This window comes from Spermophilus citellus (genome assembly GCF_964194105.1).
Source record: "Spermophilus citellus genome assembly, chromosome: 3".
Lineage (NCBI taxonomy): Eukaryota > Metazoa > Chordata > Mammalia > Rodentia > Sciuridae > Spermophilus > Spermophilus citellus.
The window spans coordinates 158,449,759-158,466,725 of record NC_138184.1 but is presented as its reverse complement, the minus strand read 5'-3'; the positions used below and the strand labels follow the sequence as shown (position 1 = coordinate 158,466,725).

The following is a 16,967-nucleotide window of genomic DNA, read 5'->3' as shown; positions in this document are numbered from 1 at the left end:
CAAGTACCACATGATTTCATTGTTAGGTGGAATATAAACAAAGTTGATCTCATAGAAGTTGAGAATAGAATGGTGATTACCGGAATCTGGGGAGAACATGGGGTAAGGAAGGATGGGGAGAGGTTGATCAGTGGGCACAAAGTTATAGATAAAACAGGAGTAAGAAGTTGCTGTGTGCCATTGCACAATAGGGTGACTAGATAAAATGATAATACACTTTGTATTTCAGAAAGCTAGAAGATAAGAGTGTGAATATTTTCACCATAAATAAATGATAAATGTTCAAGGAGACAGAAATGTTTAACCTGATTTAAACATTACATTAATGTATTTATCAAAATTTCATATGGTAGCCCATAAATATATACATTTATGTTTTTATATGTCAGTTAAAATTAAATTTAGAAAAAAAATAAAATTTTCCTTTTCTGCATAGACTAATCAATAGGCTGGTCATTGTGTTTCCAGTTTATCATAACCCTTGAAAGTAATTAGACCTGTTAACTGTGGGTTCAAATTAGATAAATGTCTATGATCACAGTTTATCTTACTGTTAGACAGTTGTTTCATCTCTCCCTCATTGTATTAGTTAGAGTTCTCCAGACAGAAAGAACCAATAGGATACTTGTGGGGATGGTAATACAAGAGATTTATTGGAGAAATTGATGTATGCAATCATAGAGGCTGAGAAGTCCCATGACAGGGTGTCTTAAGAGTTGGAGACCCTCAGGTGCCAGGAGCATGGCTCAGTCTGAAGGGCTAAGAACCAGGAAAACTGATGGTGTAATTCTCAGTCTGAGACTGAAAGCTCAACCCTGGGGCCACCAGAGTAAAGTCTTGGAGTCCCAAAGCCAGAGAGCCTGGAATTCTGGTATCCAAGGTTGGGAGGAAGACAGTTCCCCAGCCTTAGAAGAGAGACTAAATCACCTTTCCTCTGTTTTTTCTTTTATCCACACTAACCAGATGGTGCCCACCTAATTTGAAGACACATCTTCCCCAACTTAGTCCACTTAGATTCAGGCCAGTTTCCTCTGGACACCCTCACAGACATGTCCAAAAATACTTCACCAGTTCTCTAGTATTTCTTAATCTTGTAAAGTTGACATCTAAAATTAACCATCATACTCGTTATCAATTGCAAAAGTAGAGGAAGCACAATTTATTTAATAGGTTAAAGGACAGAAACCTGTTATTGCTGTGAGGATAACCCTTCCAGTGTCAGTTAATTTCAGCCTTTCAGTACTGATGTGATTATGTTTGTACTTACGTACCTTATAACATATTACTCTTCAATAGCTGAAATGTTTATGCCAGTGTTTAGTGCTTGTTTAGTCCTCTTAATTATTGTTACATGATTACTATTTCTAGCCTAATTTGTTCCTAGATGATTTGTAAATAATATAAATTCTTCATAGATCTGTTCTTTTGAACCACATGGCCAGAGAGCATGCTTTCAATATTGGATTGCCAGACAACATTGTAAACTGCAGTGAATTTCTATGTATGTTACAGAAGAAGCTTGACAAGTAAGTACTATTTTATGAAACATGGCCTAGACATATTTTAATAATGGACTGTGAATTTTTTTAATTAATTTGATAAAAGTAATTGAAGAAATGGAAATCTCCTGTGCTGGAAGAATTTGCATTTTGTACAACCATCCTATCTTATGTAGAATATACTGACTTTAGTGTTTTTAAATTTTTTTCAATTAAAATATGTCACTTATGCCAAACACTGTACATACCATAGAAGATATATCATGTAGAGTATGAAGAATGTACTTATCATGTAGTCTAAGAAATAGAACATTATTTATTCCTTTGACTCCCTGTTTGCCTTTCCCTTTTTTTATCTCCCCAGAAATCACTATTCTCAATTTGAAATTTTAATTCCTTTACTTTTCATTGTAACTTTTTTACATATTTAATAAAGAAATATATTTTCAAGGTATTAGTTAATTAAGTTTTATGTGACATATAGCCAAGTATATGTATTCTTTCACCTTTTATTTTTTATTCAAATTTATATATAATACTTCATTGTCCCAAGGTTATATTCTAGCAACCTTTAATATTTAAAGCTTAGCCGGTTAAAATAATGCAAGAAATTTTCTGAATCATCAAAATGGCTTTCAAAAATGTTTCTACTTTTTTCTAGGAAAGGGCCCAAAGATTTTTTTTTCCCCCAGGACCTAGTTTTTGAAGAAAATATAATGCTTACTTGCCTGGAATCTCAACCCACTACATTAAGAACAGTAACATATTATAAATGAAGTAGATACGGATGTGTGATTTAAAAAAACAAAGTTCTTAACTTGAATTCTGTTATATTATTCAATTATGTTAAGATGAATAATTTCACTTGTTAAATGACCATTTAGTTTTAAAGACATGATGTGCATTCTAATAAGATTAGCAATAATGAATATCAGTAATCACCTTATTGCCCCTAAGTTATTTGCTATAAAAGAATATGCTTATTTCTGTGGTATAATAAGCAAAAGGATGTTTAATAGAAATTTTTTAAATTCAGAACTAAAACATTAGAAGATTACAATCACTGAGAGTTCATGTAAAAGAGATTAGATTTACTCTGTGGTTCTGATGACTGATAGATAAAAATTGCAGGCAGTTTCAGCTGTCAGACTTGGTAAGAAAAAAAACACTTTTGTTAGTAATCTGCTCAATACTGGTAATTACTGCTTTATTAAGTGATGAATTCCCTACTAATGGAGATATTCAAGCAGAAGGCATATGAGAATGATATAATAAAAACAGCTACCGTGTATTTTATTCATATATATGTATAACAGTTCATAACACCTAATAAGTGCTCAATAAATATATATGAAATTATAAAAAATCTAAAATTTAAATATTCAGTTTAGAAATCAGAAAGTAACAACAGAGCAAATATTTTAAAACTTCCACAGGTACTAGGGACTGGCAAACCTGCAAATTAGTTTACAGGATATACCTACCATGTGTTAATTATCATATGCAATAGAGACAGTCAGTGCTAGTTGCTATTATAATTATTTACTAGTAGTTTGATTACTAAAGCAACAAGATAATTCCAACAAAGGTAGTTTGAATATTTTTATGACTTAAAATGAATAAATACAACCTCAATAAAGGTCTCCTATAGTCACTATCCAAGAAACTTGTTTAATCTTAACAATGTTTGTGTATTTCTTTTAGTTTGCAGTGCTTATATTGTGAGAAGAACTTTAGGGACAAAAATACACTTAGAGATCACATGAGAAAAAAGCAGCATCGCAGAATCAATCCTAAGAACAGAGAATATGACAGATTTTATGTCATCAATTACTTGGTAAGCTTTCTTCTCATAATTTAAAATTTAATTGCAGTTCTACAAACAAAATCTTCCTAAAGGCCAACTAATGTTTGAATAAGAAATTAGCACAAGGGTTAAAATATAATTGAGGAACACCTTCAAGCAGCAGTTAGCAGTGGTTTACAAAACATGATTTGATTTGATTTACATTTGATCTGGCAAGTATTTATATAGTACAAATGTCATGTTCTAGAACCCACAGTGATTGTGACCAAAAAAGAAAAAAATATATCATTTGGATGTCCACATACCATCCTCCACTTATCACCTTATCTATTAACTTGAGGCCAGAGACTACTGTATTCTCTTCCAAAAACATTTGTTGAGCACTGGTGCTATGCAAGATGATTATTTAAAAGCAATTTCTTTACTCTTTCCCTTCCTCCCCACTAAAAGACTCTCCCATTTCTCTAAAAACATGTGTATCATCATTATTCTTTGTACCCGTTTTGACTTGTGTTGTTGTTTGGGGGTGGTTTTTTATTTTGTTTGTTTTGTTTGTTTGTTTTATGATACTGGAAATGGAACCCACGGGTGCTGTACCACTAAACTTCATTCCTGCCACTACTTTTTCTTTTTTTGTTTTTTGTTTTTGTTTTTGTTTTTGAGATAAGGTTTTGCTAAATTGCTGAGGTTGCCCTCAAACTTGTGATCCTTCTGCCTCAGCCTTCCAAGTCACTGGGATTACAGGTATGCACCACTGCACCCAGCTGAACCAGCTTTTTTCTTTTTGTAGTATGGGGATTGAACACAGGGCCTGGCCCAGTTTATTTCCAGAGTCATTTTTAGGGAAACCAATGCATTTGACTATGCAAGGCAACTTTTATTTGTTTGCCTGGCAGGGTGAACTAACCAGGTTACCTCTCTGAGGATTTTAAAAGCATTGAAAGCTCTCCTTGCCCAGAAACTTTGATAGCATTTGCTGGCTTCTATAGATTACAGTCTTTTGGGGTAAAAAGAGGTATTCAGTTGGAAGCATATGCCACATTGGGTACTTAGAAATATGGGAAGGGGTTTTGGATTGTCACAATGACTAGGGAATACTACTGGTCCTACCCTCCATTCCCCAACTTTTTAATTCTATTTAGCAAAGGAAGGAAACTATTCACACAAAGAAAGGAGTTAAGTAATTCTCTAGAGGGACTGAAAGAAAGATGGGGAGTTTTGTTTTTAACTGATAATTTCTTAAGCAATAAAAATTGGTTTTGGTTTGGTTTTTTTCCTCTCAATATGAATGAATTAAAATGTAAACTCATTGGCCACAGAAGGCTAATTGAATATAATCAGCCCTTTTATCTATTGGATAGAAAGAAGCATATCCTGAATTATGTTGGAAATCTCTACTCTTAGGGTGGAATTTTTGTTTGTTCTGACATCCATATAATGTTAAACTGAAATTCCCCATGAGAAGCAAGTTTAGCATGTGTTTGAAGATTGACTCTGGGAGGTTTCCATGGTTTGCTTCAAATGTTTTACAACCAGCTAAAGGCAAAGGCACCCTTTGAGTTCTCTTGAAATCATTCAGTTGTACTTCCTAGAGCAAGTGCTGCTTCAGGGCCTAGCTTAATCCAATAGGGAGTGGACTTCAGTCTTATTTCTAAGAAGTATTGAACTACTGCAGCAAATTGTGATAGTAAGTTAGTAGTTCTTCCTTATGGGACTGTTTTAAGCTAATATTCAAAAGCTTAGAATTAGTAGAACATTGTATAGCTGGAGGTATTTACCTTTTAAAGGATGCTCTAAAGAATCTGCACAATAATATTCTACTGGCACTTTTTGAAAAGTCTATTTCATTCCCAGGGCATCAAGTAATATAACTGTCAAAACTGAAATAATTAATAGGAATGCCAGCTATATCTAGGTGAGTATGCTAGATTGTAATGGCCACATAGTATCCATATTTACTGTGGCAAATGATGGCTAAAGAGAAGATAAAGTTTTAATGAATATAAAATGAAATTAAATCACACCTTTAGGGTATTATTGACACAAGTCATTTTTTTAAATCCAGTAACTATTAGAATACTTATTATGGGCTGGCACCATCCTAGGTATTTATATTAAACTTAGATATTTATATTAAATCATTTAATCCTAATCGCATCCCTATGATACAGGTATTTTTTTAGTTGTAGATGGACACAATATCTTTATTTTATTTGTTTTTATTTGTATGTGGTACTAAGGATCAAACCCAGTGCCTCACACATGCTAGGCAAGCACTGTGCCACTGAGCCTCAACCCCGGTACAACACAGGTATTATTATTAAGCCTATATTATAGAATAGGAGACTGGAGCACAGAAGATAAGTAATTTTTCTCAAGTTCATATAACAATGAAAAGTATTTATCTTCTGCATCAGTTTTCTTCATTTTTCTTGTTCAGATAATGCATCTTATGCTTTTGGTTAAGTTTTTTGGTCAAGTAGTGGTGTTGATTTCATAATGATATTTTTACCCTCCCTTGCCTCTTTTGTAACAAACTAAAAAGTGACCCAACATCAAAGTAAGCTAATTTTAATCTGTGCATTAAGTCTCTCACCTATAAACCTATAGCCTAAGTAGCACTGTGCACCTTCCTAATAGGGTAGATAGCCAGTATCTAAGAGATTTGGGGGAGGAACTTAAATTTGTTGTGATGCCTTAGTATTATGAGAATTCTGTAAACATCTTTGAAAATGATTGAAGAAGCCTGTAAAGTCTCTAAAGATATGTAATGCCTGAACTAGAGGAGTGCTTACAAGAGGCATCAATCTTAATAACTTTCTAGGAATATTTTAAAGAATATTGTTGTAAAAGAAAGTATTATAATACATGGAATGTGAATATAAATAGAGTAATGTGTTCCCAATAGTAGTAATGTGTAATCAGAGGGAAAAAAAAGAGGGCCAACAGTTTCTCTGTTTTCTTTTAAAGTCCATTTAACATGAAAAAAGAAAAGTCATTAATATGAAGTAATATAAAATTTTACTTAAGCAATGAATAATAATAATGCTAATACTAAAAAGTTTTAGTAAATGAGACATTTATGGTTTATTCCTCTGAGGGAAAAGGCTGACATGATTGTGCACAAAAGACAGAAGGATTGTTGTATTGGTAGTTGGCACCTGGACATCCACTTCATTGGCTTCATATCATATGTTCTACATACATTTAAGTGCCTTCCAGGACACAGCTGCTAGAACAGAAAGTAAAACATTGCAGACAGGATGACTAATTTGATCACTGCTCTCAAAGAGTTCAGAGGTTGGCATGGGAGACAGACAAGTAAGCTTGTGTGTTTGAACACCTTGCAATGGTGTCTACATAGTCAGTATTTGACCTGTTTTATATCCTATGTGCAATAATTGTCATCCTTCCATAAAGTTCCTCCCCTCCCAAACACCTATAGAATCTCCAGTATGCAGTGATGAAAGTGTCCAGGATATCCTGGCAAGAGACTTTCCAACAGTCATCAAGGGAGGAGAGCCAAATGGACAGGTTCCTTTTTTCTTTTTAGGTGAGATTATTTCCATGTTTAATAATTCATATCCATTTTCTGAATAATAGCCAGGCTTGCAAATACATTAAAAATTCTTTGCAAAGTCTGGATTATCTACTTCAAGTTCTCGGTTTGTTTTCTCACAAACAAAAGAGTTCAATAAGATAGGGTGGTTAAGGGACAAAGTACCAGTAAGTTTCAATAGTCATGTACTCCTGCCTCAGTGGGCAACAAATTGCTTGCCATCTTTCAGCTTTTGGCTACATATTCCCATGGTGCTCATGTATCAAGTCCTGAGTTTTCCTAAAGAGAATTAATTTTTTGCCATTGTTTTATCATTTGAAAATGTTTTACTCTTAAAATATACAAAGCCACGTATAATAAATGTAGACTCTTAAACCTGTTTCTCATGGTTTTGTTATAGTTCGCTCTAATTTGTTCACATTTTAATTGTTACTTTGTGTGTGTGTGTGTGTGTGTGTGTGTGTGTGTCTGTGTGCAAGCATATGTAAGTATGTGTATTGGGGTGAGTGTGCTGGTTGGGATCTTTTTTTTTTTTTCATGTTTTCTTCCACCCTCTCATTGTTCATAAGCCATCTGATGCTGGGGTTTGAGGGGGTGTTCTGAACATCTTTATTGATATGGCTTCCAAACTTTGTTTTTCTTGCATCCTTTGCTTTCCTAAATGATTCATTAGCAGGCACAGCATTTTAATTAAAGAGTTATGTGCTTTATTTTTTGTAATTTTTTTTCTCTTTGGGTCTTATTCCTGTAATAAACCATACATTTAACAGTACCAAAGTAGAGTGCTTTAGGGAAGCCTGGGCCATGTCACATGGTAATTGCTTATTTCCTAATATACTAATGAACATATATTTCTATTTTCCTCTCGAGTTTGATAAATGCTTGATACTATATTACCTAAGTAAATTCTTACATGTTGTGCTGAACACCACAGAAATTGTAAAATTATGCTTTTCAGTTTGGAAATTTGACAGTGAAAGGTATTTTTTTGTTGTCCTTTTGGCTCAAAACATTATTGATAAACATCCTTTTCCTATATCGTTTAGAATGATAATATCACAGATGGTTCATACTTGAATAATATCTTGCAGCAATAAAAGCATGACCAAAAGTCCTTATCCAGAGAGACCAAATATGGCAAGAAAGATTAATTTATTGCCAAATGTTCTAATAAAGATCCTGTTAATAGTGTAGAAGCCATTCTTGATGTTCTGTAATGATGTTTACATGCTTTATGATAACTCTGGGAAGTATACTCTAAAGTCCAAATTTACTATCTGTAATGATACCTTCAGAACATCTTATTAAGTTTATGGATGATAGATTTTTCTTTCTCTCCCACCTAATGTATCTGTTTAATGTTGATCTTTTCTTCCTGCTCTTCCTCCCTGCTCTGTTCTTAGTTGTTCTCATTATATCAAAGAAGACATTTGGTATTTGTTTTTTAGGGATTGGCTAGCTTCACTAAGCATAATCTGCTCTAGTGCCATCCATTTCCCTGCAAATTCCATGATTTTGTCATTTTTTAGTGCTGCGTAATATTCCATGGTGTATAAATGCCACATTTTTTTTATCCACTCATCTATTGAAGGGCATCTGGGTTGGTTCCACAGTCTAGCAATTGTGAATTGTGCTTCTATGAACATCGATGTGGCAGTATCCCTGTAGTACGCTCTTTTAAGGTCTTCAGGGAATAGTCCGAGAAGGGCAATAGCTGGGTGGTTCCATTCCCAGCTTTCCCAGGAATCTCCATACTGCTTTCCAAATTGGCCGCACCAGTTTGCAGCCCCACCAGCAATGTGCAAGAGTACCCTTTCCCCCACATCCTCGCCAGCACTTGTTGTTGTTTGACTTCATAATGGCTGCCAATCTTACTGGAGTGAGATGGTATCTTAGGGTGGTTTTGATTTGCATTTCTCTGACTGCTAGAGATGGTGAGCATTTTTTCATGTACTTGTTGATTGATTGTATGTCCTCCTCTGAGAAGTGTCTGTTCAGGTCTTTGGCCCATTTGTTGATTGGGTTATTTGTTTTCTTAATGTTTAATTTTTTGAGTTCTTTGTATACTCTGGATATTAGGGCTCTATCTGAAGTGTGAGGAGTAAAAATTTGTTCCCAGGATGTAGGCTCCCTATTTACCTCTCTTATTGTTTCTCTTGCTGAGAAAAAACTTTTCAGTTTAAGTAAGTCCCATTTGTTGATTCTTGTTATTAACTCTTGTGCTATGGGTGTCCTATTAAGGAATTTGGAGCCCGACCCCACAATATGTAGGTCGGAGCCAACTTTTTCTTCTATCAGACGCAGAGTCTCTGATTTGATATCTAGCTCCTTGATCCACTTTGAGTTAACTTTTGTGCATGGCGAGAGGAGGGGATTCAGTTTCATTTTGTTGCATATGGATTTCCAGTTTTCCCAACACCATTTGTTGAAGATGCTATCCTTCCTCCATTGCATGCTTTTAGCTCCCTTATCAAATATAAGATAGTTGTAGCTTTGTGGATTAGTCTCTGTGTCCTCTATTCTGTACCATTGGTCCACCCGCCTGTTTTGGTACCAGTACCATGCTGTTTTTGTTACTATTGCTCTGTAATATAGTTTGAAATCTGGTATCACTAATTGCATGGTAATGGAGGGAGACCCTCATTGTTATACAAAATTACACATAAGAGGTTGGGAGGGGAACGGGAAAATAAACAAGGAGAGAAATGAATTACAGTAGATGGGGTAGAGAGAGAAGATGGGAGGGGAAGGGAGGGGGGATAGTAGAGGATAGGAAAGGTAGCAGAATACAACAGTTACTAATATGGCATTATGTAAAATTGGGGATGTGTAACCGATGTGATTCTGCAATCTGTATATGGGGTAAAATTGGGAGTTCATAACCAACTTGAATCTAATGTATGAAATATGATATGTCAAGAGCTTTGTAATGTTGTGAACAACCAATAAAAAAAAGAAGATATTAAAAAAAATGGTGTGTTTTAGAAAATTGTATTGGCATCTATACCAGTGGGACCCCATTGATGATGGGCTCCATGAGACAGTTTTTCTCTGTAATTTCTTTTTAAAATCATCTTAACCTCATCTTAGCACACTATGTGCTTCACAGGAAGGTAAAGTTGAAATTAATTACATTCTGGTTGATGCTAAAAAATGATTAACTTTATTAAGTAAATGCCAGATTACTTGAAAATATTTGGCAGGGGGTACTATAAAAACCTGGGCAAAGAACATATAAATTTCCTCTCCATGCAGAAATCTTGTGGTTGAGCAGAAAAGAATACTCAATATGGTGTTTGATTTTAAAAAGTTATTTCCAAAAAATTGCTTTCAGAAAACTACTTTCAAAAAATCATCTTCAAAACAAGAAGTACTTTTAAAGAATAATAACTAAGTGGATATTGCTGAGTGCTTAAAAAACTGCTCCAGAAACTAACACTTCAATATTTTCCTTCATATGATCTAGTTGAACACCACTGAAAGATTTTTGGACTGTAAAGCAACTGAATCTTCAGGGGAAAAAATAGCTTGCCAAACCCTATCTCTTACCTTCTTGAGTGAGATATGGGATGAAATGAAGAGGCAGAGTAAGGGAGCAGAGAAGTAAAAAGAGAGAATGAGATGAGACCATTTCAGAGCATACCCTTGCAGTACAGGTCGTATGGATGGGTCATTTGTAGTTATGGACCAAAGAGTATCAAATTACAAATACTTCAGTTGCAACATTCAAACATTCACTTGAATCCAAACCACACACTCACCAGAGACAAGTTATTGCCTATCATGAAGCATATGCTTACTCTGTTCCACGTGAGACTGAACAAGTTTCTTTGGAAGAAGAGAGAAAATAATAAAAGGGAACTGATAAATTTTGGAAACAGATCCAGTATTTTTAATGATGCCAAGAAGAAGAGAAGACATGTAATTTGCAAAGTACTCACAGGGCCTTAAAACATGACTAGTCAAACACATAGAAAACATTTTCAAAACTTTTCTTAATTCTAACAGATGGCTGAGCAATAAATTTCTATTTCAAGCTAAAGGATGTTCTGCAAATATATCTGGCTGGTGCCCAAGCTGGCCGGGATAGTATTTCATTGTTCAAAGAAAAGTGTATCTGTGTTAGTGAACTGTTAGAATTGCTCTCAGTAGTTGCTTGGGTGGAATAATTATTACTGATATTAAAACCCTTAGTATAATAAAATTTTACACCTAAAAGGAAAAAAAATATTTTTCCTTCTCCCCCTAAATCATAATGGTACTCACAGTTCTTTGTTTTTAGTTTATTGAATACTTTTGAGAAAAATGAATATTCATAACTAAGTGAATTTGGGTGGTGTTTTTCCAAAAGAAGGATATTGAATACTGTTACCTGTGCTTATAGCAAGTCAAGCTGGAATTGACCCCCTCCAGAGGTTCCTGCTTAAAGGTGTCCATTAATACTTCTACATTCCTCTATGGTGCACCATCTGCTTTTGCCTAGCATAGTTTGAAGTTGGGTGGAGAGAGAAGACAGGACAAAAACAGGGAATAGCTCAAAAGAAATCACTGGGCCAGAAGAAATCATTCCTGCTCTTCACTCCATAAAGTTTTGCTGGAATTGGGACTAGGCTTGCCAGACAGAGCCTTCACAAGGGAGAATTGTTCTACTAACTGTAAGGGATAAAAGGGATTTGAATGGGTACTTGAGCACCTACTCATGGCCAGTACTATGTGCTTTATAGACATCTTTTAGTCATCTTACAAAATACTGTTGAGGTAAGTTCTAAGTTGTCCTCAAATTTTTAGATTTTTTCAGTTATAATCCAACTCACAAAATACTTTCTAGTACCCACTGTATGCATGAACAAAGGCCACATCCTCCTGGACAGTCTAGTGGGGGAAGTGAACAAATAAGAAAATATACAGATACAGACAATGATTTAAGGTAGTGATCAGTACTTAGAAAAACAATAAAACATGACAGAAGGAAAAAAAAAGTAACTTGCAAGAGGAGTATTGTTTTAGACATAGTAGTCCAAGGAGGCTCAGGTGGGATGGTTTAAGCAGAGTCCAGAGTGACTGAGCCAGTGGAGGCACATGGGAGAGCAGCATTTCAGGCAGAGGATGCAACAAGTATGAAAGAGCTGGGTGGTGTAACTATGCTGTGTCCAAGGCACAGCAAAAAGACTGGTCTGGAGTAAATTGAGGAAGAAAAGAGGTATTGGGAAATAAGGATGGAGACAAGGAAGCTATGGAGGTCTCATAAGCCATCATCAGATCTGAATTTTGTTCAGAGTGATGGGACGCTGTAAGAGGGTTTGTACATACAGAGAAGTATCCTTTGAAAGACTACAGTGGCTGCTGTCTGGGAAATAGACCACAGAGGCCCTAGAGTAGAAACAGTCCATTTAGGAGGTTGTTTCAGATCTCTGTCAGGAGATATGGTGGCTTTTTTTAAAGATTCACAAGACATTCTAATACATACCCAGGGTTGAGAAAACACTGATTTAAATTTAAAAGAAAAGAACTTGATTGCAAGGATACTTCTGCTTCTACAAAAAGAGAAACATTGAAAGCTTATTAGGATATAACTGTTCTTATCACTGAAATAAAAATCTTAATATATCCTACCTGTATTGTTTCAAAACTATTTGAGTGAGTTTGGTTTGACTTTTGGCTTTTTAGTTTGGGGGGGTTTTGATTGTTTTTGTTTTGTTTTGTTTCGTTTAAGTTCTATGACTATTTTCTGTCTTCTTTCCCCTTTTCTCAATCTGTTTACTCACTATTCTTCCTACAAAGGAACTTGGAAAATCATGGGAAGAAGTTCAATTGGAAGATGATGGGGAGTTCCTAGACCATCAGGAAGAGTAAGACTTGTTGCTGCTAATTAATTACTGTGTTTCAAGAGTAAGAAGATAATGCTTTGGTTTGGTCTAAAACTATCATTCCAAAGAGAAAAAATAAAAAGAAAGAAAATCCCCTCTTTGAGCCATGCATTTTTTCATGTAATATGGAAAGAATGTGAATTCAAAATAAGTCTTACAGAAAAATCTAATAGGAAAGACAGTTATTCCAACTAAATTAGCAAAACAATTATATATAATTCAGAAAAAAATTTATCCCAAAATGCCTTGCTTATTCAGTTGATCTCCAGATTCTGAAATCTTAGGACCTTGGAACTCTCACTGGAGTATATAACCTAATTATATTAGGTTATATTCTATACCTTTGGAGTATAGAATATAACCTAATTGAAGTTAATCTTTTTCTGTGTTTATCCCATTGATTACTAACTTAAAACATACATAGCTACTTTGCTTGAAATTACAAGTTTAAGAAGTATTCTTTTCAACCTGAAAGGATTCACTGTTAGTCATTCTCTTTTTAATAAAAGCTATTTGACCTTTTTTCTCTCCCAGGATTTTGGATTGAGATTATTTTAATAGTGAAAAAGTCCAAAGTTGCAGAGGTACCATTTGCTAAATTTACTTGATATAGAAAGATTTAGGTAGTGAGTCCTCCAGACTATAATAAAAATATTTCTTTACCATTAGGACATACTAATTACAATGTTTAATAGATGAATGCTGAAGTTTTAATGACATAAAACATTATAAATATTAATAGTCATGACCTTGAGCAGATGGGCTGGTGACTCCCACCTGAATGCATAGGATTAGGGAAAGTATTCACTGTTTTCTAATTGGGAAGCTTTAATGGAAATTAGGTTAGGTTGATCTTCAAAGTCAAAACAATGATTATTTCTAAACTTGCCAAGAGAAACTCTCCCATTTGAATTTGAATGGATAGTTCCTTGTCTTCACAATTCTTCCACACTGGCATTTTTACTTTTATTCACTTGACAAGAAGTATTTCAAAAATACATGCATGTAGATCTGGGAAGTACTAAAAGGGATCATGTATACTTTTTGAGTTCTCTGTTTAAAACCAGTTTTACAACTTGCCCATTTAAAAATGATCAGTATTTCCCTTGTGAAAAATACATATTTTGCTTTTTGAAAATGCATTGTTTGTCATGCAGAAGGGCTCCCAACATCACACGAGCCTCACAGCACATGCGCTTAGTGCTTGTGGTTAATGAGAGCAAGCACCACATCTCTTGATATGCTTCCTTTACAAATTAAACCTAGTTGTCTCAGGAAAACATTGCACTGATTCTATCTTGAAATAGCTGCTCAGAAGAATGGCAAATATGAGAAAATGGAGCAGCACCTGTTTTCTATTTATTTTAATTTCATGGTGCTGCTTTGAATTTCAAAAGCTATAGCAGAAAGTTATAATATGATGTGACAATCTTTACCAAAATGTCAGAGTTGAGATTGGCAGCATTTTCCAGGGATGAGAAAATAATACCAAGTCGCCATGTAATGCAGCCTCTTATTTAAAAGAATATCCATGCTTCTTGTTTGTTTCTTTCTTTTTACCCCAGTAAATGGTCTGATTGGGAAGAACATCCTGTCTCTGCTGTCTGTCTATTTTGTGAAAATCAAGCAGAAACAATTGAGAAATTATATGTTCACATGGAGGTGAGATGCTTTTATACATTTTAATTTTGTTTCATTCTGACAGGAAGCTGATAATTATTGCACCTTTGTTTGCTTATATTTTGTTTTCTCAATCATTATTCCATTTGTAAAACTGCATTAAGCAAATAATCAAAACAGAAGAGACAGGACAGGTCTATCAAGGAGAACCAGAGTGCAGGGCGGTTTACTTAGTATATATGACTACACCAGGGTGCCTATTAGTACTGGGATTACACAGACCACTAACACCATCCCACCTTTGAGATGCTTACAAGATAAAAAATAACAGTACCCAACTATAACAATAGAGATTCAGAGTCTTTTCATTGCTTCTGGAGAAAGCATGAAAGGACTATTAACTGGAAAATCAAGAACAGGTATGTTGCCATTAACATTCCTGGAAGAATGGGGGAGAAGGTAGTAAGTTAACAGTGTCCAGGGTATGGTCTTATAGAACCTTCAGTTATCAAGATTTGGAGAGAAGAAATTCAGGTATATCCCCAGCCTGCTTTTCATTCTGGGTGCCATTTTTACATTTTAGTAAAGCTTGAAGCTAATAGTCCTAAATTTTACTCATCCAGTATACCTAAGAGAGACATACTCCCTACACCTCTGATCTTCAGTATATTCTGAGGGTAAGGAAGGGGAACATAATAATTTATATCAGCTTGAGGGCTGAAAGGTGATTATAATAGAAAAATATTTCTGAGTGATTCTGATATTCTCTCCATCTCTTGCTCTCAGCTACCTTTGTCAACAGTGGACCATACTCTCTTCTTCATTCCTAAACTTTTTTAGTTCAGTAAAATAAGAACCTGGGTAGTCTTAGAAAGGTCTTCACCCTTATGAAAGCAGAATATGTGTGTATAGTTTTCTGTTTAAATTTAACTGCTAATAGCCTAGTGTCTTTCAGTTAAAAGGAACTGCAGGACCCTCTGCTGTGTAGGGATCCCATCCTTAATAGGTGGCTTCAACCTCTGCTTGGTCACTTTCAGTGACAGTGTATCATAAATTCCTGATGATCATGCATGTGATGGCCATCACAGTTAGATGATGTCCCTCCTTCATCACCTTATATATTAAAACATTGACACAATTGCAGAAAGGAAACAGAATAAAGCAAGCCTCTGCATTGTGAAAATCAAAAGGAAGTATGATTTACAGGAATTTGGAAGTGAAGACAAACTTCCACGTTTAAGTTGTGTATTTGACAGCATAAAAAAGAAAACAGAAATGAGTGAAATTGCCTATCTGCTTGTGGAACAAAGTACCTGTATCCATAATTTTAGTCTAGATTCCCTGTGCAGTAGAGCAACAACATCTTACCTGCACACTTTTACCAGACTACATATTTCAGACACAGTAAATTATGAAAACTATAGCTATATGCTACAAATAATTAAAACATTTTAACTTACTGATATGATTTCTGTGGACTGTGCTTTAAAAAGAAGTTGAATGTGAGGTGAAGTATTTAGAAAATTTCAAAAGGGGAAGATGATGAACTCAAGCTATTTCTGGAGTACTCCAACTCCTATAAGCTATCTATATCTTTATCCTGAGAGGTTAAATAATTCATATGCTTACAAGTGTATTCATTACTTTTTTTAGGATGCACATGAATTTAATCTCCTCAAAATAAAGTCAGAACTTGGTAAGTTTGATTTGGAAGTTATTTTCCATGATGCTGCATTTTTTAATAAGCCGACCTGTACATGATGACTGTGTTTTATAGCTGTGATTGGAGAGCACACAGCCAAAATGGTCTGTATAGATGGTCCTACCAGAGCTCTCTGAAGTAGTGATTCTCATCTGTTTTGAACTATAATATTCAAAACTGGTTTGTTTTCCTTCACATAAAATTTCGCTCACTTTCCTAAATGGATAAGTGCTTTCTAGGAAATATAAGTTAATGGTTCATTCTATCATAAAGTGGAGAAGACCAATAGAAAGAACACAGATTTTTGAAGTCCTATTAGAGTTCATACTCCAGTTCCAACACTTACTGGCTGTATTACCTTGGAACTCAGGTCAGAAAAACATTATAGTGAATAATGTATCTAAAACACCTACTGCAGTGTTTGGCAGTGTAGCTACCATTATTCATTACACATATATCCAACTGAATCATTCTCAGTATCATTACATGGAAGAATTAGGGACATTGAGTTATATAGTACTGATTTCCTCATGGATCTCAGTGAAGTTCTCACTTGTCACATTTCAGCGTATTCTGTACTTGCCTAGACTCTTGGTTGTGTTGCTCTTACAGACATGTATATACATTGTATATGTAATTAGTAGTCAGAAACATCACTCTAGAGCTAATAGCCAGGTGTCACATCCTAGTTCTGCCACTTACTAGCCATGAAACCTTGGAAAGTTTAATAATATGTAATATAGATATGATACTACTACCTGCTGGTGTTTCATGAAGATAAAATATATTAATATATGGAAAGTGACTAGAATAGTCCTGAGCACATAAGCCCTGTAAGTATTGACTCGAATTATTTGGTATGCTTTATAATTGCACTGCCTCTTCAGATTGGTTAATTAAGTGTCCTCTAAAA

The 16,967-nt window shown here is 34.8% G+C and overlaps 1 protein-coding gene and 1 long non-coding RNA gene across 2 annotated transcripts in view; one reads left to right on the top strand and one right to left on the bottom strand.

Moving 5' to 3' along the window:
- LOC308643996 overlaps nt 1-16,967 on the bottom strand; it is a 117,857-nt gene that overhangs the window by 19,292 nt on the left and 81,598 nt on the right. The gene's annotated exons all lie outside the window — the stretch shown is intronic.
- ZNF277 (zinc finger protein 277) overlaps nt 1-16,967 on the top strand; it is a 136,632-nt gene that overhangs the window by 116,890 nt on the left and 2,775 nt on the right. The window contains exons 6-10 of the mRNA XM_081284580.1: nt 1,416-1,526; nt 3,204-3,336; nt 12,647-12,714; nt 14,298-14,394; nt 16,006-16,048. Coding sequence (XP_081140706.1) covers nt 1,416-1,526; nt 3,204-3,336; nt 12,647-12,714; nt 14,298-14,394; nt 16,006-16,048 — 452 coding nt within the window. The remainder of the gene's footprint in view (nt 1-1,415; nt 1,527-3,203; nt 3,337-12,646; nt 12,715-14,297; nt 14,395-16,005; nt 16,049-16,967) is intronic.